Source organism: Salmo salar, unplaced genomic scaffold (assembly GCF_905237065.1).
Source record: "Salmo salar unplaced genomic scaffold, Ssal_v3.1, whole genome shotgun sequence".
Lineage (NCBI taxonomy): Eukaryota > Metazoa > Chordata > Actinopteri > Salmoniformes > Salmonidae > Salmo > Salmo salar.
Genome location: NW_025548509.1, coordinates 1 through 27,114, shown reverse-complemented (window position 1 = coordinate 27,114; position 27,114 = coordinate 1). Strand labels below are relative to the sequence as shown.

Here is a 27,114-nt window from a genome sequence, read left to right as displayed (position 1 = left end):
ATTTCCTCTCCTTGTTCGGCGGTCGGCGTCACCGGTCTTCTAGTCATTGTCGATCCACTTTTTCATTTTCCATTTGTTTTGTCTTGTTTTCTTACACATCTGGTTTCCATTTCCATCATGAATTGTTGTGTATTTAACCCTCTGTTCCCCCATGTCCTTGTGTGGAATTGTTTGTTTGTAAGTGCTTGTACTCTGTTACTGGTGCGCATTGGGTTTTGTACCCATGTAGGTTCGTTTTGTATTAAACTGCTCCGGCTATTACCTATCTCTGCTCTCCTGCGTCTGACTTCACTGCCACCAGGTCCGCAATCCTTACATATACCACACCTCCTCAGGCCTTATTGCTTATTAGAACACATAAGTGTATTATAAGGCATTATAAAGGTCATTAAAATAATTCTAATATGTACTTCATAGAAACGGTTACCCTTTATATTCTAATAACTCACATTTTAAGATTCATTATTTCATTTATTCCATGTTAAGGGCTCTAACCAAGGAACAAGACTATTTGTCTCCCTCTTGCTGTTGCATGCAGTTCCTCTCTCTTCCTCCCTCCCTCTAACCCCACCCCTCTGGCAGAACCAGGAAGTCCATCCCCCTTCACAAACTCTCTTCTGAGGAAACGAAACTGATCTGAGTCTCTGTCTCGTCTGTCTGTGTGAGAGTGAACAACTGTCCAAATGGCTCAACAGGGAGTTCTGCTGGACCAGGACCAGTTCTGTTGTTCTGTCTGTCTGGATCTACTGAAGGAACCAGTCACCATCCCCTGTGGACACAGTTACTGTAGGAGCTGTATTGAGGGCTGCTGGGATCAGGATGTTCTGAAAGGGGTCTATAGCTGTCCTCAGTGCAGACAGACCTTCACTCCAAGGCCTAATCTGAGGAAAAATAACATGTTGGCTGAGCTGGTGGAGAAACTGAAGAAGACAGGACTCCAGGCTGCTCCCCCTCCTGCTCTGTGCTATGCTGGACCTAGAGATGTGGCGTGTGATTTCTGCACTGGGACCAGAAAGCAGAAAGCCCTCATGTCCTGTCTGGTGTGTCTGGCCTCTTACTGTGAGACTCACCTCCAATCTCACTACGAATTTCCTGCTTTGAAGAGGCACAAGATGGTCAAAGCCACCGCACAACTACAGGAGAAGATCTGCTCTCATCATGACAAACTGCTGGAGGTTTACTGTCGTACCGATCAGCAGTGTATCTGTTATCTGTGTACAATGGATGAACATAAAGGCCATGATACAGTGTCAGCTGCAGCAGAGATGACTGAGAAACAGGTAAGACCAGAACAACTTGTTGGTGACTGTCTGATAAACAAAGAATTCAAGATACAGTAGGAACTAAGGCTGTTTGAATATGAGATCATTCAAATGAAATGGATCCTCAGCAGAACAAATATGAACACAAACCTTGAGTATATAGATATGTCAACCCAGATTCTCCAGATGTATCACCATTTTATAATGTCAAACACTATTATCATTCTGAATGGCCTTTTATGAGTCCAAAGTTCAGTCTCAACCCGTTGATACATGTAGTCCTACCATAAAAACTATAATCATTCACATAGCAACAAATAAATATCATTTAGTAAATGGACCATCCATTTTTTAGACCTTCCTCTCTATGGGCCCTATGTCACATTACTGTACTATTGATCTACTGGACTAATAAAGCTTGATAGCTCATTGAAGAGAGATTCTCCACAGAGGCAGCTGGGGATGAGTCAGCAGAATGTCCAGCAGAAATTCCAGGAGAGAGAGAAGGAGCTGAAGGAGCTCCAACAGGCTGTGGAGTCTCTCAAGGTGAGTATTGTTGACCAGAGGAGACACACCATTTCACCTGTCTCCTCCAGTCAGAGAGAGAGAGAGAGAGGTAGAGGGGCCCCTATCCAATCCCACTGACCCCACTGTTGGGAACAGGTTGTCACTGCTGAGGCAGTGAAGAAAGTAGAGGAGGATGGGTCAAGGCTGAAGGATCCTGAGAGGATCCCTGTGAGTAGTAGATCTGTGACAGCACAGAGGGATGGGCCAACCAGTGATATATGCTTCAGTAAGGTTGGCTTCTTAGTGTTCATAGCAAATGGTTATCAACTGTACCGCAGAAATGGAATGTAAATCACAGAAAAAAAAATGTTTTGGTGGCAGCTGCAGAGAAGTATTTGGTCATACTAGATTTGACTTCAGAAGAGTTCCAGGGTGTGTTGAGTGGTGGTGTCCCGTCCTCCCAGGTCGTTGGCCTGGTGCAGGAGCAGATAGGGTCAAAGTAGTGGAATGGGGTAGTGGGTTTTAATGAGTGTAGGGTTAGTTGGCCTGGTGCAGGAGCAGATAGGGTCAAAGTAGTGGAATGGGGTAGTGGGTTTTAATGAGTGTAGGGTTAGTTGGCCTGGTGCAGGAGCAGATAGGGTCAAAGTAGTGGAATGGGGGTAGTGGGTTTTAATGAGTGTAGGGTTAGTTGGCCTGGTGCAGGAGCAGATAGGGTCAAAGTAGTGGAATGGGGGTAGTGGGTTTTAATGAGTGTAGGGTTAGTTGGCCTGGTGCAGGAGCAGATAGGGTCAAAGTAGTGGAATGTGGGTAGTGGGTTTTAATGAGTGTAGGGTTAGTTGGCCTGGTGCAGGAGCAGATAGGGTCAAAGTAGTGGAATGGGGTAGTGGGTTTTAATGAGTGTAGGTTAGTTGACCTGGTGCAGGAGCAGATAGGGTCAAAGTAGTGGAATGGGGTAGTGGGTTTTAATGAGTGTAGGGTTAGTTGGCATGGTGCAGGAGCAGATAGGGTCAAAGTAGTGGAATGGGGTAGTGGGTTTTAATGAGTGTAGGGTTAGTTGGCATGGTGCAGGAGCAGATAGGGTCAAAGTAGTGGAATGGGGTAGTGGGTTTTAATGAGTGTAGGGTTAGTTGGCCTGGTGCAGGAGCAGATAGGGTTAAAGTAGTGGAATGGGGTAGTGGGTTTTAATGAGTGTAGGGTTAGGTGGCCTGGTTACAGGAGCAGATAGGGTCAAAGTAGTGGAATGGGGTAGTGGGTTTTAATGAGTGTAGGGTTAGTTGGCCTGGTGCAGGAGCAGATAGGGTCAAAGTAGTGGAATGGGGTAGTGGGTTTTAATGAGTGTAGGGTTAGTTGGCATGGTGCAGGAGCAGATAGGGTCAAAGTAGTGGAATGGGGTAGTGGGTTTTAATGAGTGTAGGGTTAGTTGGCCTGGTGCAGGAGCAGATATGGTCAAAGTAGTGGAATGGGGGTAGTGGGTTTTAATGAGTGTAGGGTTAGTTGGCCTGGTGCAGGAGCAGATAGGGTCAAAGTAGTGCAATGGGGTAGTGGGTTTTAATGAGTGTAGGGTTAGTTGGCCTGGTGCAGGAGCAGATAGGGTCAAAGTAGTGGAATGGGGTAGTGGGTTTTAATGAGTGTAGGGTTAGTTGGCCTGGTGCAGGAGCAGATAGGGTCAAAGTAGTGGAATGGGGTAGTGGGTTTTAATGAGTGTAGGGTTAGTTGGAAGGGTGTTTTTTAGTATTATCATAATTTCCCCTTTTCCCATTTTGTATCCCATAATATCATGGATTTATATTATAGTCCAGTTGAGGCAGGTGAGATGCCTTTGGATATACGACGTAATAAATTGTCATTAGCTTATTGGGTTGAAAGGCTGTGAGGTTGAGCATCCCACTGCTACTGTTCTAGATGACTGTTGGGAATATACTAGTAGACAAGGCAGTGGTTTTGGTTGGACAGTTGGAAAGCTTGCTGATGAGAGTAGTTTCAGGGAGTTGGAGGTTGGCCCTTTCTGTGGTGATAGGGGATGTTCCTCCATGGTTACTCCCAGATCCTGTTGTTGATCTAACCTTGGTAGACAAAAGGAAAGATTGGGTCAGAAGTCAGTGATAAAGGGAAACTGGTTGACAATTACATTGGTAGAAGTTGTTATGCTTTTTTACCTCTTTTCACAGATGGATCCAAGGGCCCAGATAGTGGGCCCACAGAAGCAGGTGTTTACCTTCCTGAATGTGATGTGCAGATATGTAGAAGACTAACAGATGAACTGTCAGTGTACTCAGTTGAACTGTTGGTGATAATAGTTGTCCTCCAGTGGGTGGAGGACGTACAGCCTGTTAGAATTATAGTATCCTCAGATTCTCTGTCTGTATTGAATAGTTTATCATCTGGTAAATCTATTAGGAGTGACCTACTATTGGAGGTATTAATGTTATTATGGAGAATTGAGAGAATGGGTCTAGTAGTGAGATTCTGCTGGGTCCCAGCACATTCATGTGTGGAATGGAATGAAATTGTAGACTAGTTAGCTAAAATAACTTTAAAACACGATATAATATATATTAATGTTCCACTGGGTAGAGGTGAGGACAAATGTGAGATCAGAGACATTTTGATAGATGTGTGGCAGAAGAGATGGGACTCTGAGCACAAGGGACGGCATTTATATGCCCTCCAATGAAAGGTCGGTGGACCAAGGTTCAAAGGTCAGATTAGGAAGGAAGAGGTGGTGTTTCCTCGATTGTGTTTAGGACATTGTACATCGAACTGGTCGTTTCATCTGGTTGGCAGCATGTGAATGGTTTGTGTCTGGAGGGTATTGTCAATGAAACGGTGGAGCATGTGTTGTTATATTGTTGTAAGGATGTTGAAGAGAGGGAAAGATTGAAGTGTAGGGTCATTGAGGTTGGACGGGGTTGGATGGGGGTTTGGAAGGGATTTGGGGGATGGGGGAGGGTCTATTAGAAGTTAGTAGGGATCTTTTTTATTTTCTCAGAAGTACTGAGTTAGGTAGGAGGATTTAGAAATGGTGTAAACCGTGATTGAACACACTCCAGCACAGTAGGAGGCGCCATGCTCCTTTAACGTTGGTTTGAGGACCGCCATTATACCATAGAAGAAGAAGAAGTTGGTAACGTGAGGTTTTGTCGTTCGTAAAGAGTGCAGCTATTCTTTTGCCTATTTTCCAAATGTATTTTGTCATGGTGGAGGGTTTGTTTATCGGTTTCCTCTGTTTATCGGTTAGAGTTGAGGAGGGAGTAGGGTAGTTTGATGTCCTCAACCGAGTGGAGAAGAAACGCTGTCTCTTCAGGTGCGTTGTGGAGAATGGTGTGGAGGAATTATTGATCCTGGTCGGTGAACAGGTGGGAGAGGAACATATACACTCTGTATCCAGAATGAACAAGGCGGTGGTTGTGGTAATGTAAAAGGTGAGTCTTGTTGTCCGGCTAGTTACCAGTATGATTTATGTGAGGGGTTGTGTTGGTGCTGATTTCGACAAGAGTAGTGGTGTCTAATCTGCCTCCGTTTATTACCACCGAACAGATCCGTAAAGAGTTGGTTCGTTTTGCTAAATGTGGAAGTGTTTTTCTGAACGAAATTCAAGGTTAAACAGGGGAGGGTGGTACACAGGGTTTGTTAGCACAGAGGAGCCCAGTGATATAATATTATATATATATAATATTACTATATGTCCCAGCTGTTTGCTGTGGTTTTGAAGTAATTCTCTTCCAGCCCGCGTTAACCTTGTAGGTTTACCTCAGGTAACTTATTAACTATCCTTGTAGGTTTACCTCAGGTAACTTATTATTAACTAGGTTACAGCTACTAATAATGGTAACTGGTAATTTGATATGTGTTGAAATCTGTTGGTTCGTAGACATCAAATAGAGAGAATGCTGCGCAGGTTCACTGAGTTGTAAACCTAATGGATAGGTGGAGATCATTGATTTGTAGCTCTGACTCAGTTGCTACCTCAGATTATGAGCCTATCAAGTGTGGTGAATGAGGTATGTAGTTCCCACAGAAGACCACAGGGAGGAGCAAGAGAGATATAAACCCATACAGTTTATCTCTTTAAATACCCTGAACCTAACAATCAATCTAATGTATTTATAAAGACCTTTTTACATCAGCAGATGTCACAAAGTGCTGTACAGAAACTCTAACCCTACGTATAACCTGTTTTATCCTGAACCCTAATTCTAGGGTAGGGTAGCCTAGAACCCCTTTAGAAACTATTTTAGTAATAATATTATGTTAGTAAATACCATTATAGTACTAAATAGGTTCTATTGTTATTTTTTAAATAAAACCTATGTATAGTACTTAGCATTTAACTGTTTTTTTGTTATTTTATTATATTTATTATTTAGAGTCTGTCTAAATAATGAAAAGTTAAGTTATTGCCAGACTTTTTAATGAAACCTTTATTTAACCAGGTGGGCCAGTTGAGAACAAGTCCTTTATTTAACCAGGTGGGCCAGTTGAGAACAAGTCCTTTATTTAACCAGGTGGGCCAGTTGAGAACAAGTCCTTTATTTAACCAGGTGGGCCAGTTGAGAACAAGTCCTTTATTTAACCAGGTGGGCTAGTAGAGAACAAGTCCTTTATTTAACCAGGTAGGCTAGTTGAGAACAAGTCCTTTATTTAACCAGGTAGGCCAGTTGAGAACAAGTCCTTTATTTAACCAGGTAGGCCAGTTGAGAACAAGTCCTTTATTTAACCAGGTAGGCCAGTTGAGAACAAGTTCTCATTTACAACTGCGACCTGGCCAAGATGAAGCGTGGCTGAGGTGCACCCATGACCAGCTCTGAAACCAGATTGCATAGCAGAGAAGGTACGGTGGGATTGGAAATGGTCGGTAAGCTGTTTGTTAAATTTGCTTTTGAAGACCTTAGAAAGGCAGGGTAGGATAGATATAGGTCTATAACAGTTTGGGTCTAGAGTGTCACCCCCTTTGAAGAGGGGGATGACCGCGGCACCTTTCCAATGTTTGGAGATCTCAGACGATACGAAAGAGAGGTTGAACAGACTAGTAATAGGGGTTGCAACAATGGTGGTGATATGTTTAGAAAGAGAGGGTCCAGATTGTCTAGTCCAGCTGATTTGTAGGGGTCCAGGTTGTCTAGTCCAGCTGAGTTGTAGGGGTCCAGGTTGTCTAGTCCAGCTGATTTGTAGGGGTCCAGATTGTCTAGTCCAGCTGATTTGTAGGGGTCCAGATTGTCTAGTCCAGCTGATTTGTAGGGGTCCAGATTGTCTAGTCCAGCTGATTTGTAGGGGTCCAGGTTGTCTAGTCCAGCTGAGTTGTAGGGGTCCAGATTGTCTAGTCCAGCTGATTTGTAGGGGTCCAGATTGTCTAGTCCAGCTGATTTGTAGGGGTCCAGGTTGTCTAGTCCAGCTGATTTGTAGGGGTCCAGGTTGTCTAGTCCAGCTGATTTGTAGGGGTCCAGGTTGTCTAGTCCAGCTGAGTTGTAGGGGTCCAGGTTGTCTAGTCCAGCTGAGTTGTAGGGGTCCAGGTTGTCTAGTCCAGCTGAGTTGTAGGGGTCCAGGTTATCTAGTCCAGCTGAGTTGTAGGGGTCCAGGTTGTCTAGTCCAGCTGAGTTGTAGGGGTCCAGGTTATCTAGTCCAGCTGATTTGTAGGGGTCCAGGTTGTCTAGTCCAGCTGATTTGTAGGGGTCCAGATTGTCTAGTCCAGCTGAGTTGTAGGGGTCCAGGTTGTCTAGTCCAGCTGAGTTGTAGGGGTCCAGGTTGTCTAGTCCAGCTGATTTGTAGGGGTCCAGGTTGTCTAGTCCAGCTGAGTTGTAGGGGTCCAGGTTGTCTAGTCCAGCTGAGTTGTAGGGGTCCAGATTGTCTAGTCCAGCTGAGTTGTAGGGGTCCAGGTTGTCTAGTCCAGCTGAGTTGTAGGGGTCCAGGTTGTCTAGTCCAGCTGATTTGTAGGGGTCCAGGTTTTGCAGCTCTTTCAGAACATCAGCTATCTGGATTTGGGTGAAGGAGAAGCTGGGGAGGTTTGGGCAAGTTGCTGTGGGGGGTGCAGAGCTGTTGACCAGAGTTGGGGTAGCCAGGTGGAAAGCATGGCCAGCCATGGAGAAATGCTTATTGAAATTCTCCATTATAGTGGGTTTATCAGTGGTGACAGAGTTTCCTATCCTCAGAGCAGTGGGCAGCTGGGAGGAGGTGCTCTTATTCTCCAAGGACTTTACAATGTCCCAGAACTTTTTAGAGTTAGAGCTACAGGATGCACATTTCTGTTTGTACAGTACTGTTGACACCTTAGGGTTGAGTTTGAGTTTTCCAAAATGATCAACAGTGTGGAGATGTTTCAGGAGGTATGGGGGCTCAGGGGGGCTGTCTGTACGGCTGGAGAGGAGGGGCTGGAGAGGAAGGGCTGTCTGTACGGCTGGAGAGGAGGGGCTGGAGAGGAAGGGCTGTCTGTACGGCTGGAGAGGAGGGGCTGGAGAGGAAGGGCTGTCTGTACGGCTGGAGAGGAGGGGCTGTCTGTACGGCTGGAGAGGAGGGGCTGTCTGTACGGCTGGAGAGGAGGGGCTGGAGAGGAGAGGCTGTCTGTACGGCTGGAGAGGAGGGGCTGTCTGTACGGCTGGAGAGGAGGGGGCTGTCTGTACGGCTGGAGAGGAGGGGCTGTCTGTACGGCTGGAGAGGAGGGGCTGGAGAGGAGGGGCTGTCTGTACGGCTGGAGAGGAGGGGCTGGAGAGGAGGGGCTGGAGAGGAAGGGGCTGTCTGTACGGCTGGAGAGGAGGGGCTGGAGAGGAGGGGGCTGTCTGTACGGCTAGAGAGGAGGGGCTGTCTGTACGGCTGGAGAGGAGGGGCTGGAGAGGAGGGGCTGTCTGTATGGCTGGAGAGGAGGGGCTGTCTGTACGGCTAGAGAGGAGGGGCTGTCTGTACGGCTGGAGAGGAGGGGCTGGAGAGGAGGGGCTGTCTGTACGGCTGGAGAGGAGGGGCTGTCTGTATGGCTGGAGAGGAGGGGCTGGAGAGGAGGGGCTGTCTGTACGGCTGGAGAGGAGGGGCTGTCTGTATGGCTGGAGAGGAGGGGCTGTCTGTATGGCTGGAGAGGAGGGGCTGTCTGTACGGCTGGAGAGGAGGGGCTGTCTGTACGGTTGGAATGTGGTGCTGGATGGTGTATTGTACTGTGGTGTTGGGGAATGTATAATGTGATGGTGTGGAGGTTGTGGTGGCACGCAATGTGTTTTTAGGAGGGGGGGGTGTTAGTGTAATGAGGATGACAAGTCTCTCTCACTCTGTCCCTCTCTCTCTCTCTGTCCCTCTCTCTCTCTCTGTCCCTCTCTCTCACTCACTCTGTCTCTCTCTCTCTCTCTCTCTCTCTCTCTCTCTCTCTCTCGTCTCTCTCTCTGTCTCTCTGTCTCTCTGTCCCTCTCTCTCTCTCTCTCTCCTTCCTCTCTCTCTCTGTCTCTGTCTCTCTCTCTCTGTCCCTCTCTCTCTCTGTCTCTCCTTCCTCTCTCTCTCTGTCTCTGTCTCTCTCTCTCTGTCCCTCTCTCTCTCTGTCTCTCTCTCTGTCTCTCTCTCTGTCCCTCTCTCTCTCTGTCCCTCTCTCTCTCTCTCTTACTCTGTCTCTCTCTCTTACTCTGTCCCTCTCTCTTACTCTGTCCCTCTCTCTTACTCTGTCCCTCTCTCTCTCTCTCTCTCCCTCTCTCTCTCTCTCTGTCTCTCTCTCTCTCTCTCTGTCCCTCTCTCTCTCTCTCTCTCTCTGTCCCTCTCTCTCTCTCTCTCTCTGTCGCTCTCTCTCTCTCTCTCTCTGTCTCTCTCTCTCTCTCTCTCTCCCTCTCTCTCTCTCTCTGTCCCTCTCTCTCTCTCTCTCCCTCTCTCTCTCTCTGTCCCTCTCTCTCTCTCTCTCCCTCTCTCTCTGTCCCTCTCTCTCTCTCTCTGTCCCTCTCTCTCTCTCTCTCTCTGTCCCTCTCTCTCTCTCTCTCTGTCCCTCTCTCTCTCTCTCTCCCTCTCTCTCTCTCTGTCCCTCTCTCTCTCTCTCTCCCTCTCTCTCTCTCTGTCCCTCTCTCTCTCTCTCTCCCTCTCTCTCTCTCTCCCTCTCTCTCTCTGTCCCTCTCTCTCTCTGTCCCTCTCTCTCTCTCTCTCTCTGTCTCTCTCTCTCTCTCTGTCTCTCTCTCTCTCTCTCTCTGTCTCTCTCTCTCTCTCTCTGTCCCTCTCTCTCTCTCTCTCTCTCTCTCTCTCTCTCTCTTAACAGCGCTCTGCACAGGCAGCAGTGGAGGACAGTGATCAGATCTTTACTGAGCTGATCCGCTCCATTGAGAGAAGGAGCTCTGAGGTGAAGGAGCTGATCAGAGCCCAAGAGAAGGATCAAGTGAGTGAAGCTGAAGGAGTCCTGGAGCAACTGAAGCAGGAGATAGCTGAGCTGAGGAAGAGAAGCACTGAGCTGGAGCAGCTCTCACACACAGAGGATCACATCCATTTCCTCCAGGTAACTAAACTGTCTTGTTACATGTGATATGAAATTAACTTCATGTGAAACTATTCATCTCAATCATTATGTTGTCCTGTCTGTCCCCTCTCTCTCTCTCTCTCTCTCTCTCTCTCTCTCTCTCTCTCTCTCTCTCTCTCTCTCTCTCTCTCTCTCTCTCTCTCTCTCTCTCTGTCCCTCTCTCTCTCTGTCCCTCTCTCTCTCTGTCCTCTCTCTCTCTGTCTCCCTCTCTCTCTCTGTCTCCCTCTCTCTCTCTGTCTCTCTCTCTCTCTCTGTCCCTCTCTCTCTCTCTCTCTCCCTCTGTCCCTCTCTCTGTCCCTCTCTCTCTCTCTCTCTCTCTCTCTGTCTCTCTCTGTCTCTCTCTCTCTCTCTCTGTCCCTCCTCTCTCTCTCTCTGTCCCTCCTCTCTCTCTCTCTGTCCCTCTCTCTCTTTCCCTCTGTCTCTCTGTGTCTTTCTGTGTCCCTCTCTCTGTGTCCCCCTGTCCCTCTGTCTGTGTCCCCCTGTCCCTCTGTCTGTGTCCCCCTGTCCCTCTGTCTGTGTCCCCCCCTCTCTCTGTGTCCCTCTCTCTGTGTCCCTCTCTCTGTCTGGCCCTCTGTGTCCCTCTGTGTCCCTCTCTCTGTCTCTCTCGGTGTCTCTCTCTATGTCCCTCTGTCCCTCTCTCTCTCTCTCTCCCTCTCTCTCTGTCTCTGTCTCTCTCTCTCTCCCTGTCTCTCTCTCTGTCCCTCTCTCTCTCCCTCTCTCTCTGTCTCTGTCTCTCTCTCTCTGTCCCTCCTCTCTCTCTCTGTCCCTCTGTTCCTCTGTCTCTCTCTCTGTCTCTCTCTCTGTCTCTCTCTGTCTCTCTCTCTGTCTCTCTCTCTGTCTCTGTCTCTCTCTCCAGAGTTATCAGTCTCTCTCCAGTATCAGTGTATCTTCAGACTTACCCAGCATCGTTGTCCGTCCTCTTCAGTACTTTGGAGATGTGAGTAAGACTGTGTCTGAACTGAGAGAGAAACTAGAAGACTTCCTTAAAGGAGAATGGACCAAGATCTCCACTACAGGTGTGTTGAAAACAATCAGAACATCAACTTTAGACCATTGAAAGTTCCCTACTAGTCATATACATGTGGAATATGGTATGATGATAACATTCCCTCTCTCTGTCAATGTGTTTGTGTGTCTGTAGTGAATATAGTGGAGGTTGTTCTGCCTCCAGAGCCCAAGACCAGAGAACAGTTGTTACAATGTGAGTCTCTTTATTGTGAAGTAACTAACAGTCTCTTTTTACTGCCACTCCTAACAATCCCTCTAGAAATATATAGCAATAGTAGATCTAATCAAAGACTGGGTATCTATCTGACTCCTCATATTTCTCTGATTTGATCTCTGCTGTGCTCTAATCAAAGACAGGGTAGATACAGTATCTGACTTAACTTATTGTTCTGACTCCCCTCATTGGTCTCTGCTCTTCTCCCAGATTCCTGTCAGCTCACACTGGACCCAAACACAGCAGACACACACCTCTCTCTGTCTGAAGGGAACAGAAAGGTGACCTATACACGCCAAGTCCAACCATATCCTGACCATCCAGACAGATTCACCAACCAGTACCAGGTGCTGTGTAGAGAGGGTCTGTCTGGACGCTGTTACTGGGAGGTGGAGTGGAGTGGTGGTGTTATTACAGCAGTCTCATATAAAGACATCAGCAGAACAGGGACAGATAATAGATTTGGATACAATAACAAGTCCTGGAGTTTACAGCGCTATAGTGATGGTTATTGTTTCATACACAATAATGTTGAGACTAAAGTATCAGGCCCTCAGTCCTCCAGAGTAGGAGTGTACCTGGATCACAAGGCAGGTACTCTGTCCTTCTACAGTGTCTCTGACACAATGACCCTCCTCCACAGAGTCCAGACCACATTCACTCAGCCCCTCTATCCTGGGTTTTATATCTATTATAGTACTGCTGAGCTGGTTAAACTGTAGTAGGGTCCACATAGATACTAGTCATGCTGGTGTAGTCTATAGCTGAGCTGGTTAAACTGTAGTAGGGTCCACATAGATACTAGTCATGCTGGTGTAGTCTATAGCTGAGCTGGTTAAACTGTAGTAGGGTCCACATAGATACTAGTCATGCTGGTGTAGTCTATAGCTGAGCTGGTTAAACTGTAGTAGGGTCCACATAGATACTAGTCATGCTGGTGTAGTCTATAGCTGAGCTGGTTAAACTGTAGTAGGGTCCACATAGATACTAGTCATGCTGGTGTAGTCTATAGCTGAGCTGGTTAAACTGTAGTAGGGTCCACATAGATACTAGTCATGCTGGTGTAGTCTATAGCTGAGCTGGTTAAACTGTAGTAGGGTCCACATAGATACTAGTCATGCTGGTGTAGTCTATAGCTGAGCTGGTTAAACTGTAGTAGGGTCCACATAGATACTAGTCATGCTGGTGTAGTCTATAGCTGAGCTGGTTAAACTGTAGTAGGGTCCACATAGATACTAGTCATGCTGGTGTAGTCTATAGCTGAGCTGGTTAAACTGTAGTAGGGTCCACATAGATACTAGTCATGCTGGTGTAGTCTATAGCTGAGCTGGTTAAACTGTAGTAGGGTCCACATAGATACTAGTCATGCTGGTGTAGTCTATAGCTGAGCTGGTTAAACTGTAGTAGGGGCCACATAGATACTAGTCATGCTGGTGTAGTCTATAGCTGAGCTGGTTAAACTGTAGAAGGGTCCACATAGATACTAGTCACGCTGGTGTAGTCTATAGCTGAGCTGGTTAAACTGTAGTAGGGTCCACATAGATACTAGTCATGCTGGTGTAGTCTATAGCTGAGCTGGTTAAACTGTAGTAGGGTCCACATAGATACTAGTCATGCTGGTGTAGTCTATAGCTGAGCTGGTTAAACTGTAGTAGGGTCCACATAGATACTAGTCATGCTGGTGTAGTCTATAGCTGAGCTGGTTAAACTGTAGTAGGGTCCACATAGATACTAGTCATGCTGGTGTAGTCTATAGCTGAGCTGGTTAAACTGTAGTAGGGTCCACATAGATACTAGTCATGCTGGTGTAGTCTATAGCTGAGCTGGTTAAACTGTAGTAGGGTCCACATAGATACTAGTCATGCTGGTGTAGTCTATAGCTGAGCTGGTTAAACTGTAGTAGGGTCCACATAGATACTAGTCATGCCGGTGTAGTCTATAGCTGAGCTGGTTAAACTGTAGTAGGGTCCACATAGATACTAGTCATGCCGGTGTAGTCTATAGCTGAGCTGGTTAAACTGTAGTAGGGTCTACATAGATACTAGTCACGCCGGTGTAGTCTATAGCTGAGCTGGTTAAACTGTAGTAGGGTCCACAAAGATACTAGTCATGCTGGTGTAGTCTATAGCTGAGCTGGTTAAACTGTAGTAGGGTCCACATAGATACTAGTCATGCTGGTGTAGTCTATAGCTGAGCTGGTTAAACTGTAGTAGGGTCCACATAGATACTAGTCACGCTGGTGTAGTCTATAGCTGAGCTGGTTAAAGTGTAGTAGGGTCCACATAGATACTAGTCACGCTGGTGTAGTCTATAGCTGAGCTGGTTAAACTGTAGTAGGGTCCACATAGATACTAGTCACGCTGGTGTAGTCTATAGCTGAGCTGGTTAAACTGTAGTAGGGTCCACATAGATACTAGTCATGCTGGTGTAGTCTATAGCTGAGCTGGTTAAACTGTAGTAGGGTCCACATAGATACTAGTCATGCTGGTGTAGTCTATAGCTGAGCTGGTTAAACTGTAGTAGGGTCCACATAGATACTAGTCACGCTGGTGTAGTCTATAGCTGAGCTGGTTAAACTGTAGTAGGGTCCACATAGATACTAGTCATGCTGGTGTAGTCTATAGCTGAGCTGGTTAAACTGTAGTAGGGTCCACATAGATACTAGTCATGCTGGTGTAGTCTATAGCTGAGCTGGTTAAACTGTAGTAGGGTCCACATAGATACTAGTCATTCTGGTGTAGTCTATAGCTGAGCTGGTTAAACTGTAGTAGGGTCCACATAGATACTAGTCATGCTGGTGTAGTCTATAGCTGAGCTGGTTAAACTGTAGTAGCGTCCACATAGATACTAGTCATGCTGGTGTAGTCTATAGCTGAGCTGGTTAAACTGTAGAAGGGTCCACATAGATACTAGTCATGCTGGTGTAGTCTATAGCTGAGCTGGTTAAACTGTAGTAGGGTCCACATAGATACTAGTCATGCTGGTGTAGTCTATAGCTGAGCTGGTTAAACTGTAGTAGGGTCCACATAGATACTAGTCATGCTGGTGTAGTCTATAGCTGAGCTGGTTAAACTGTAGTAGGGTCCACATAGATACTAGTCATGCTGGTGTAGTCTATAGCTGAGCTGGTTAAACTGTAGTAGGGTCCACATAGATACTAGTCATGCTGGTGTAGTCTATAGCTGAGCTGGTTAAACTGTAGTAGGGTCCACATAGATACTAGTCATGCTGGTCTAGTCTATAGCTGAGCTGGTTAAACTGTAGTAGGGTCCACATAGATACTAGTCATGCTGGTGTAGTCTATAGCTGAGCTGGTTAAACTGTAGTAGGGTCCACATAGATACTAGTCATGCTGGTGTAGTCTATAGCTGAGCTGGTTAAACTGTAGTAGGGTCCACATAGATACTAGTCATGCTGGTGTAGTCTATAGCTGAGCTGGTTAAACTGTAGTAGGGTCCACATAGATACTAGTCATGCTGGTGTAGTCTATAGCTGAGCTGGTTAAACTGTAGTAGGGTCCACATAGATACTAGTCATGCTGGTGTAGTCTATAGCTGAGCTGGTTAAACTGTAGTAGGGTCCACATAGATACTAGTCATGCTGGTGTAGTCTATATCTGAGCTGGTTAAACTGTAGTAGGGTCCACATAGATACTAGTCACGCTGGTGTAGTCTATAGCTGAGCTGGTTAAACTGTAGTAGGGTCCACATAGATACTAGTCACGCTGGTGTAGTCTATAGCTGAGCTGGTTAAACTGTAGTAGGGTCCACATAGATACTAGTCATGCTGGTGTAGTCTATAGCTGAGCTGGTTAAACTGTAGTAGGGTCCACATAGATACTAGTCATGCTGGTGTAGTCTATAGCTGAGCTGGTTAAACTGTAGTAGGGTCCACATAGATACTAGTCATGCTGGTGTAGTCTATAGCTGAGCTGGTTAAACTGTAGTAGGGTCCACATAGATACTAGTCATGCTGGTGTAGTCTATAGCCGAGCTGGTTAAACTGTAGTAGCGTCCACATAGATACTAGTCATGCTGGTGTAGTCTATAGCCGAGCTGGTTAAACTGTAGTAGGGTCCACATAGATACTAGTCATGCTGGTGTAGTCTATAGCTGAGCTGGTTAAACTGTAGTAGGGTCCACATAGATACTAGTCATGCTGGTGTAGTCTATAGCTGAGCTGGTTAAACTGTAGTAGGGTCCACATAGATACTAGTCATGCTGGTGTAGTCTATAGCTGAGCTGGTTAAACTGTAGTAGGGTCCACATAGATACTAGTCATGCTGGTGTAGTCTATAGCTGAGCTGGTTAAACTGTAGTAGGGTCCACATAGATACTAGTCATGCTGGTGTAGTCTACAGCTGAGCTGGTTAAACTGTAGTAGGGTCCACATAGATACTAGTCATGCTGGTGTAGTCTATAGCTGAGCTGGTTAAACTGTAGTAGGGTCCACATAGATACTAGTCATGCTGGTGTAGTCTATATCTGAGCTGGTTAAACTGTAGTAGGGTCAACATAGATACTAGTCATGCTGGTGTAGTCTACAGCTGAGCTGGTTAAACTGTAGTAGGGTCCACATAGATACTAGTCATGCTGGTGTAGTCTATAGCTGAGCTGGTTAAACTGTAGTAGGGTCCACATAGATACTAGTCATGCTGGTGTAGTCTATAGCTGAGCTGGTTAAACTGTAGTAGGGTCCACATAGATACTAGTCATGCTGGTGTAGTCTATAGCTGAGCTGGTTAAACTGTAGTAGGGTCCACATAGATACTAGTCATGCTGGTGTAGTCTATAGCTGAGCTGGTTAAACTGTAGTAGGGTCCACATAGATACTAGTCATGCTGGTGTAGTCTATAGCTGAGCTGGTTAAACTGTAGTAGGGTCCACATAGATACTAGTCATGCTGGTGTAGTCTACAGCTGAGCTGGTTAAACTGTAGTAGGGTCCACATAGATACTAGTCATGCTGGTGTAGTCTATAGCTGAGCTGGTTAAACTGTAGTAGGGTCCACATAGATACTAGTCATGCTGGTGTAGTCTATATCTGAGCTGGTTAAACTGTAGTAGGGTCAACATAGATACTAGTCATGCTGGTGTAGTCTATAGCTGAGCTGGTTAAACTGTAGTAGGGTCCACATAGATACTAGTCATGCTGGTGTAGTCTATAGCTGAGCTGGTTAAACTGTAGTAGGGTCCACATAGATACTAGTCATGCTGGTGTAGTCTATAGCTGAGCTGGTTAAACTGTAGTAGGGTCCACATAGATACTAGTCATGCTGGTGTAGTCTATAGCTGAGCTGGTTAAACTGTAGTAGGGTCCACATAGATACTAGTCATGCTGGTGTAGTCTATAGCTGAGCTGGTTAAACTGTAGTAGGGTCCACATAGATACTAGTCATGCTGGTGTAGTCTATAGCTGAGCTGGTTAAACTGTAGTAGGGTCCACATAGATACTAGTCATGCTGGTGTAGTCTATAGCTGAGCTGGTTAAACTGTAGTAGGGTCCACATAGATACTAGTCATGCTGGTCTAGTCTATAGCTGAGCTGGTTAAACTGTAGTAGGGTCCACATAGATACTAGTCATGCTGGTGTAGTCTATAGCTGAGCTGGTTAAACTGTAGTAGGGTCCACATAGATACTAGTCATGCTGGTGTAGTCTATAGCTGAGCTGGTTAAACTGTAGTAGGGTCCACATAGATACTAGTCATGCTGGTGTAGTCTATAGCTGAGCTGGTTAAACTGTAGTAGGGTCCACATAGATACTAGTCATGCTGGTGTAGTCTATAGCTGAGCTGGTTAAACTGTAGTAGGGTCCACACAGATACTAGTCATGCTGGTGTAGTCTATAGCTGAGCTGGTTAAACTGTAGTAGGGTCCACATAGATACTAGTCATGCTGGTGTAGTCTATATCTGAGCTGGTTAAACTGTAGTAGGGTCCACATAGATACTAGTCACGCTGGTGTAGTCTATAGCTGAGCTTGTTAAACTGTAGTAGGGTCCACATAGATACTAGTCATGCTGGTGTAGTCTATAGCTGAGCTGGTTAAACTGTAGTAGGGTCCACATAGATACTAGTCATGCTGGTGTAGTCTATAGCTGAGCTGGTTAAACTGTAGTAGGGTCCACATAGATACTAGTCATGCTGGTGTAGTCTATAGCTGAGCTGGTTAAACTGTAGTAGGGTCCACATAGATACTAGTCATGCTGGTGTAGTCTATAGCTGAGCTGGTTAAACTGTAGTAGGGTCCACATAGATACTAGTCATGCTGGTGTAGTCTATAGCCGAGCTGGTTAAACTGTAGTAGCGTCCACATAGATACTAGTCATGCTGGTGTAGTCTATAGCTGAGCTGGTTAAACTGTAGTAGGGGTCCACATAGATACTAGTCATGCTGGTGTAGTCTATAGCTGAGCTGGTTAAACTGTAGTAGGGTCCACATAGATACTAGTCATGCTGGTGTAGTCTATAGCTGAGCTGGTTAAACTGTAGTAGGGTCCACATAGATACTAGTCATGCTGGTGTAGTCTATAGCTGAGCTGGTTAAACTGTAGTAGGGTCCACATAGATACTAGTCATGCTGGTGTAGTCTATAGCTGAGCTGGTTAAACTGTAGTAGGGTCCACATAGATACTAGTCATGCTGGTGTAGTCTACAGCTGAGCTGGTTAAACTGTAGTAGGGTCCACATAGATACTAGTCATGCTGGTGTAGTCTATAGCTGAGCTGGTTAAACTGTAGTAGGGTCCACATAGATACTAGTCATGCTGGTGTAGTCTATATCTGAGCTGGTTAAACTGTAGTAGGGTCAACATAGATACTAGTCACGCTGGTGTAGTCTACAGCTGAGCTTGTTAAACTGTAGTAGGGTCCACATAGATACTAGTCATGCTGGTGTAGTCTATAGCTGAGCTGGTTAAACTGTAGTAGGGTCCACATAGATACTAGTCATGCTGGTGTAGTCTATAGCTGAGCTGGTTAAACTGTAGTAGGGTCCACATAGATACTAGTCATGCTGGTGTAGTCTATAGCTGAGCTGGTTAAACTGTAGTAGGGTCCACATAGATACTAGTCATGCTGGTGTAGTCTATAGCTGAGCTGGTTAAACTGTAGTAGGGTCCACATAGATACTAGTCATGCTGGTGTAGTCTATAGCCGAGCTGGTTAAACTGTAGTAGGGTCCACATAGATACTAGTCATGCTGGTGTAGTCTATAGCTGAGCTGGTTAAACTGTAGTAGGGTCCACATAGATACTAGTCATGCTGGTGTAGTCTATAGCTGAGCTGGTTAAACTGTAGTAGGGTCCACATAGATACTAGTCATGCTGGTGTAGTCTATAGCTGAGCTGGTTAAACTGTAGTAGGGTCCACATAGATACTAGTCATGCTGGTGTAGTCTATAGCTGAGCTGGTTAAACTGTAGTAGGGTCCACATAGATACTAGTCATGCTGGTGTAGTCTATAGCTGAGCTGGTTAAACTGTAGTAGGGTCCACATAGATACTAGTCATGCTGGTGTAGTCTACAGCTGAGCTGGTTAAACTGTAGTAGGGTCCACATAGATACTAGTCATGCTGGTGTAGTCTATAGCTGAGCTGGTTAAACTGTAGTAGGGTCCACATAGATACTAGTCATGCTGGTGTAGTCTATATCTGAGCTGGTTAAACTGTAGTAGGGTCAACATAGATACTAGTCATGCTGGTGTAGTCTACAGCTGAGCTGGTTAAACTGTAGTAGGGTCCACATAGATACTAGTCATGCTGGTGTAGTCTATATCTGAGCTGGTTAAACTGTAGTAGGGTCCACATAGATACTAGTCACGCTGGTGTAGTCTATAGCTGAGCTTGTTAAACTGTAGTAGGGTCCACATAGATACTAGTCATGCTGGTGTAGTCTATAGCTGAGCTGGTTAAACTGTAGTAGGGTCCACATAGATACTAGTCATGCTGGTGTAGTCTATAGCTGAGCTGGTTAAACTGTAGTAGGGTCCACATAGATACTAGTCATGCTGGTGTAGTCTATAGCTGAGCTGGTTAAACTGTAGTAGGGTCCACATAGATACTAGTCATGCTGGTGTAGTCTATAGCTGAGCTGGTTAAACTGTAGTAGGGTCCACATAGATACTAGTCATGCTGGTGTAGTCTATAGCCGAGCTGGTTAAACTGTAGTAGCGTCCACATAGATACTAGTCATGCTGGTGTAGTCTATAGCTGAGCTGGTTAAACTGTAGTAGGGTCCACATAGATACTAGTCATGCTGGTGTAGTCTATAGCTGAGCTGGTTAAACTGTAGTAGGGTCCACATAGATACTAGTCATGCTGGTGTAGTCTATAGCTGAGCTGGTTAAACTGTAGTAGGGTCCACATAGATACTAGTCATGCTGGTGTAGTCTATAGCTGAGCTGGTTAAACTGTAGTAGGGTCCACATAGATACTAGTCATGCTGGTGTAGTCTATAGCTGAGCTGGTTAAACTGTAGTAGGGTCCACATAGATACTAGTCATGCTGGTGTAGTCTACAGCTGAGCTGGTTAAACTGTAGTAGGGTCCACATAGATACTAGTCATGCTGGTGTAGTCTATAGCTGAGCTGGTTAAACTGTAGTAGGGTCCACATAGATACTAGTCATGCTGGTGTAGTCTATATCTGAGCTGGTTAAACTGTAGTAGGGTCAACATAGATACTAGTCATGCTGGTGTAGTCTACAGCTGAGCTGGTTAAACTGTAGTAGGGTCCACATAGATACTAGTCATGCTGGTGTAGTCTATAGCTGAGCTGGTTAAACTGTAGTAGGGTCCACATAGATACTAGTCATGCTGGTGTAGTCTATAGCTGAGCTTGTTAAACTGTAGTAGGGTCCACATAGATACTAGTCATGCTGGTGTAGTCTATAGCTGAGCTGGTTAAACTGTAGTAGGGTCCACATAGATACTAGTCATGCTGGTGTAGTCTATAGCTGAGCTGGTTAAACTGTAGTAGGGTCCACATAGATACTAGTCATGCTGGTCTAGTCTATAGCTGAGCTGGTTAAACTGTAGTAGGGTCCACATAGATACTAGTCATGCTGGTGTAGTCTATAGCTGAGCTGGTTAAACTGTAGTAGGGTCCACATAGATACTAGTCATGCTGGTGTAGTCTATAGCCGAGCTGGTTAAACTGTAGTAGGGTCCACATAGATACTAGTCATGCTGGTGTAGTCTATAGCTGAGCTGGTTAAACTGTAGTAGGGTCCACATAGATACTAGTCATGCTGGTGTAGTCTATAGCTGAGCTGGTTAAACTGTAGTAGGGTCCACATAGATACTAGTCATGCTGGTGTAGTCTATAGCTGAGCTGGTTAAACTGTAGTAGGGTCCACATAGATACTAGTCATGCTGGTGTAGTCTACAGCTGAGCTGGTTAAACTGTAGTAGGGTCCACATAGATACTAGTCATGCTGGTGTAGTCTATAGCTGAGCTGGTTAAACTGTAGTAGGGTCCACATAGATACTAGTCATGCTGGTGTAGTCTATATCTGAGCTGGTTAAACTGTAGTAGGGTCCACATAGATACTAGTCATGCTGGTGTAGTCTATAGCTGAGCTGGTTAAACTGTAGTAGGGTCCACATAGATACTAGTCATGCTGGTGTAGTCTATAGCTGAGCTGGTTAAACTGTAGTAGGGTCCACATAGATACTAGTCATGCTGGTGTAGTCTACAGCTGAGCTGGTTAAACTGTAGTAGGGTCCACATAGATACTAGTCATGCTGGTGTAGTCTATAGCTGAGCTGGTTAAACTGTAGTAGGGTCCACATAGATACTAGTCATGCTGGTGTAGTCTATAGCTGAGCTGGTTAAACTGTAGTAGGGTCCACATAGATACTAGTCACGCTGGTGTAGTCTATAGCTGAGCTGGTTAAACTGTAGTAGGGTCCACATAGATACTAGTCACGCTGGTGTAGTCTATAGCTGAGCTGGTTAAACTGTAGTAGGGTCCACATAGATACTAGTCATGCTGGTGTAGTCTATAGCTGAGCTGGTTAAACTGTAGTAGGGTCCACATAGATACTAGTCATGCTGGTGTAGTCTATAGCTGAGCTGGTTAAACTGTAGTAGGGTCCACATAGATACTAGTCATGCTGGTGTAGTCTATAGCTGAGCTGGTTAAACTGTAGTAGGGTCCACATAGATACTAGTCATGCTGGTGTAGTCTATAGCTGAGCTGGTTAAACTGTAGTAGGGTCCACATAGATACTAGTCATGCTGGTGTAGTCTATAGCTGAGCTGGTTAAACTGTAGTAGGGTCCACATAGATACTAGTCATGCTGGTGTAGTCTATAGCTGAGCTGGTTAAACTGTAGTAGGGTCCACATAGATACTAGTCATGCTGGTGTAGTCTATAGCTGAGCTGGTTAAACTGTAGTAGGGTCCACATAGATACTAGTCATGCTGGTGTAGTCTATAGCTGAGCTGGTTAAACTGTAGTAGGGTCCACATAGATACTAGTCATGCTGGTGTAGTCTATAGCTGAGCTGGTTAAACTGTAGTAGGGTCCACATAGATACTAGTCATGCTGGTGTAGTCTACAGCTGAGCTGGTTAAACTGTGGTAGGGTCCACATAGATACTAGTCATGCTGGTGTAGTCTATAGCTGAGCTGGTTAAACTGTAGTAGGGTCCACATAGATACTAGTCATGCTGGTGTAGTCTATATCTGAGCTGGTTAAACTGTAGTAGGGTCAACATAGATACTAGTCATGCTGGTGTAGTCTACAGCTGAGCTGGTTAAACTGTAGTAGGGTCCACATAGATACTAGTCATGCTGGTGTAGTCTATAGCTGAGCTGGTTAAACTGTAGTAGGGTCCACATAGATACTAGTCATGCTGGTGTAGTCTATAGCTGAGCTGGTTAAACTGTAGTAGGGTCCACATAGATACTAGTCATGCTGGTGTAGTCTATAGCTGAGCTGGTTAAACTGTAGTAGGGTCCACATAGATACTAGTCATGCTGGTGTAGTCTATAGCTGAGCTGGTTAAACTGTAGTAGGGTCCACATAGATACTAGTCACGCTGGTGTAGTCTATAGCTGAGCTGGTTAAACTGTAGTAGGGTCCACATAGATACTAGTCACGCTGGTGTAGTCTATAGCTGAGCTGGTTAAACTGTAGTAGGGTCCACATAGATACTAGTCATGCTGGTGTAGTCTGTAGCTGAGCTGGTTAAACTGTAGTAGGGTCCACATAGATACTAGTCATGCTGGTGTAGTCTATAGCTGAGCTGGTTAAACTGTAGTAGGGTCCACATAGATACTAGTCATGCTGGTGTAGTCTATAGCTGAGCTGGTTAAACTGTAGTAGGGTCCACATAGATACTAGTCATGCTGGTGTAGTCTATAGCTGAGCTGGTTAAACTGTAGTAGGGTCCACATAGATACTAGTCATGCTGGTATAGTCTATAGCTGAGCTGGTTAAACTGTAGTAGGGTCCACATAGATACTAGTCATGCTGGTGTAGTCTATAGCTGAGCTGGTTAAACTGTAGTAGGGTCCACATAGATACTAGTCATGCTGGTGTAGTCTATAGCTGAGCTGGTTAAACTGTAGTAGGGTCCACATAGATACTAGTCATGCTGGTGGTGATGGTCCCCAGATGTGATGATTTATTCTGCTCTGTTTTATGTACGATCCTTATTTTCTGACTGATTTGAATTTGAAGAGATTTAAGGTTTTCATATTTGATAAAATCCAATGTCCATTTCCATGAATCATGATGTCTGGTGTTGATGTAACAACAGGTGGTCTTTTTAATCCACTATCCAGAGTCAGGAACAGATGAAGTTAGGTCTGCTACTGTTCAGTGATTAAATATATATACTTCTGTGAATATATGAACCATTTCCTTCAAAAAATAAACTGCTCACATTCTGGAGATAAACTTTGTAAGGACTGTGTGTGTTTTTGTGTAAATAGTTTCTGAAAAAAGTGTGTCCAGCTCAAACGCTGATTGTTGTTGTAAATGAGGGTTCTAAATGAGGGTTCTAAACGAGGGTTCTAAATGAGGGTTCTAAATGAGGGTTCTAAAGGAACATTTATATGAGGGTTCTAAATGAGGGTTCTAAAAGAGCGTTTATATGAGGGTTCTAAATGAGGGTTCTAAATGAGGGTTCTAAATGAGCGTTCTAAATGAGCGTTCTAAACGAGGGTTCTAAAAGAGCGTTCTAAATGAGCGTTCTAAACGAGGGTTCTAAATGTGTGTTCTAAATTGAGAGGTAGCCTGACTGCCATTAGGTATCGAGATGAGATCCTCAGACCCCTTGTGAGACCATATGCTGGTGCGGTTGGCCCTGGGTTCCTCCTAATGCAAGACAATGCTAGACCTCATGTGGCTGGAGTGTGTCAGCAGTTCCTGCAAGAGGAAGGCATTGATGCTATGGACTGGCCCGCTCGTTCCCCAGACCTGAATCCAATTGAGCACATCTGGGACATCATGTCTCGCTCCATCCACCAACGCCACGTTGCACCACAGACTGTCCAGGAGTTGGCGGATGCTTTAGTCCAGGTCTGGGAGGAGATCCTCAGGAGACCATCCGCCACCTCATCAGGAGCATGCCCAGGCGTTGTAGGGAGGTCATACAGGCACGTGGAGGCCACACACACTACTGAGCCTCATTTTGACTTGTTTTAAGGACATTACATCAAAGTTGGATCAGCCTGTAGTGTGGTTTTCCACTTTAATTTTGAGGGTGACTCCAAATCCAGACCTCCATGGGTTGATAAATTGGATTTCCATTGATTATTTTTGTGTGATTTTGTTGTCAGCACATTCAACTATGTAAAGAAAAAAGTATTTAAGATTATTTCTTTCATTCAGATCTAGGATGTGTTGTTTAAGTGTTCCCTTTATTTTTTTGAGCAGTATATATATAAATATAATAATAAGAGTGAAAAGTAGCAGCAGTGCATATGCTGTGTGTGAGTCTGTGGTGGCGTGTGTGTGTGTGTATGTGACATCAGTATGCGTGAGTGTGTTATGTGTGTGTGGATCGAGACATGTGTATGTGTATATAGCCAGTGCAGGTAGAGTCAGTACAGATAGTCTGAGAAGCTATTCAGCAGTCTAATTGCTTTCAAGATAGAAGCTATCTTGGAGCCTGTTGGTCTGAGACCCGTTGCTCGGTAGCACAGAGAACAGTCCATGTGCTTAGGTGGCTGAAGTCTTTGGCAATTTCCTGGGCCTTCCTTAGACACCGCCTGGTATAAACGTCCAGGATGGCATGGAGTTCGGCCCCAGAGAAGTACTAGGCTGTCCGCACCACCCTCTGTAGAGCCTTGTGGTCAAGGGCGGTGCAGTTGCCATACCAGACGGCGAAGCAGCCAGTCAAGATGCTCTCATTGGTGCAGCTTTAGAACTTCTTGAGTATCTGAGGACCAAATCTCTGTGTGTGTGTGTGTGTGTGTGTGTGTGTGTGTGTGTGTGTGTGTGTGTGTGTGTGTGTGTGTGTGTGTGTGTGTGTGTGTGTGTGTGTGTGTGTGTGTGTGTGTGTGTGTGTGTGTTCTTTGTTATTGTTTTTGTTTTGTTGTTGAAACAGAGGAGAGGAGACTCCGGCAGCGACGTCAGAAAATTGCAGTACATATTGTGCTGTTCTATCACGCATGCAATAATGTCAGAGGGAAAAACAGTGTTGGTTGTTTGCAGTAACTTCTTTGTTGTTGTAATCCCAAACGGATGTGGCAGTTTCACCAATTAAGGATTCCAGCTGTAGCCCTTTCCTGCAGTCAAATGACCTAGTGGCCTCAAAAAGGAGGATGGTTATGAACAAACCACTCCTACGAGTGGAGTACTTTTGTTTCAAAGTAGATTTGTTTGACTACCAAGAAACACTCTGTGTGACACTGATGTAGTCCTCTGCAGTAAAAGGTTTTTAAAGCAGGAGAAAGAGACGAGTTGGTGCACTGTTACCAGCCTTTACTCTTCAGCTGTATGGTTGCACTTTCACGTTGCTGTACTATGCATTACTGTACTATGCATCCTCTCTATTTTCGCTGCAGCACAAATCAGGATAGCTATGTCTGTCTATACAAAGGTCATGAATGTTTCAAGCTATTCACGTTGATTCAATCACTGCTATTCAATACGGAATCAACAAAGGTTTACACCACACACTGATTGCCAATCAGAGGATGGTGAACTGTCCCTTTGAACCAGGTGACTCAAATGCCTGAGTCATATGTGATCATATAACATTCAAAACCTCCTGAGATCAACAAGTTATCACATAGTCTTGAATGACAACTACAGGAATTTTGTAACTCTGGACGTCATTCATTTCTTTGATATTTTATTTTGAAAGAATATTTCAAATCCATTGCTCTGAGTCATAAGAGTTCATTGTATTTCAGTTGAATTAATTGTATTCACAAGTGCTGCTCCCATTGAGAAGCCTCTCTATCTATGTAAATAGTGTTGTGTATTTTTCCAGACCCTTAATAAAAAATTGTACTCTTCTGAATAGCAGGAGTCAGGCAAGTGGGCTGTGGACTTTCTTGACTTTTCTTGACGTCTTTTAGTTTGATTGACTCCACCAAGGGGCAAAGATATAATCCTGTCAACAGTTTAATTTATAGATTTGTTGCTTCAGAGTGCAATCATTTATGATGCTTACGCATTTGACCTTCACTGTCCTCAAACCTCTGTCAGACCACATACAAACAGACATCTGTTGTTAGATGTTCGTTACAAATATGAAATATTAAATCAGTGACTTTCTATATATTTCTGTGTTGGTATCAAAGCAGAGCACAGCTTGTGTGAGCAGACAAAGGTGCTCAGGCAGCAGTCTGGAGGACTGGCTGCTGGCTGCTTGTCAACAACTTTTCAATACATCTATTTATGACCTTAGTTTAACTGTTGTACCCCATCAGAATGCAAAATATAATCTTGTTTAACTCCATTGTTTGGAAACAATGTGAATGTAAACAAACACTGTATAGCCTCAAAACCTGGTTAAAACTATAACTTTGATACCGTGGAAGGTCAGTCCTTGCATTCATAACTCTGTCTATAATTTTGAAAGTGGTTTCATTTCTCCAGTGCCATCCCTCATCCCTTTACTAAAACGTTGTTATGGTTCAAACTGCACATTAACATTGGCTACATCAGAGTGCTTCTGAGACAGGATGGAATAATTCACAAATGACAAGAGGAGAATCTACATAGTAAAGCACTCGTAGCAAAAATATCAATAACACCACTCTCAGTACAGATGCTATGACTCTACCTGACAGCCATGTGGTTGAAAATACAGTACATTCTTACCAGAGTGCCGTACCTTTAAAGAGATAGGGTGTGCTGTGGGGGACCATATGTTGTGTTGTCTCTCTTGTTTTGATGTGTGTTTTGTCCTATATTTATATTGTTTTTAGTTTTTATTTTTAATCCCAGGCCCACGTCTCTGCAGGAGGCCTTTTGCCTTTTGGTAGGCCGTCATTGTAAATAAGAATTTGCTCTCAACTGACTTACCTAGTTAAATAAAGGTTCAATTAAAAATAAATATGGTGAGAGGACACCAAGGGACTTTGCAGATCATAATGAGGTATGGGGTCATTAAGTGGGAGGGGTGGGGAAAAGGGTGGGTGGGGTGCTGTGACTGACCGAGAAAATGGGCGGAGGGCATGGGAAGGCAATGGGAGCAG

At 45.0% G+C, this 27,114-nt stretch overlaps 1 protein-coding gene across 1 annotated transcript; it reads left to right on the top strand.

The window, feature by feature from the left end:
• The first annotated feature begins 683 nt into the window (after nt 1–683).
• On the top strand, nt 684–12,248 carry LOC123733105 (tripartite motif-containing protein 16-like). The gene is made up of 6 exons (XM_045712465.1): nt 684–1,280; nt 1,713–1,808; nt 9,976–10,209; nt 11,087–11,246; nt 11,372–11,431; nt 11,663–12,248. Exons 1-6 carry the CDS (start codon nt 684–686, stop codon nt 12,172–12,174), a joined length of 1,659 nt encoding a protein of 552 aa, XP_045568421.1. The 3' UTR covers nt 12,175–12,248.
• Nucleotides 12,249–27,114: the final 14,866 nt, after the last annotated feature.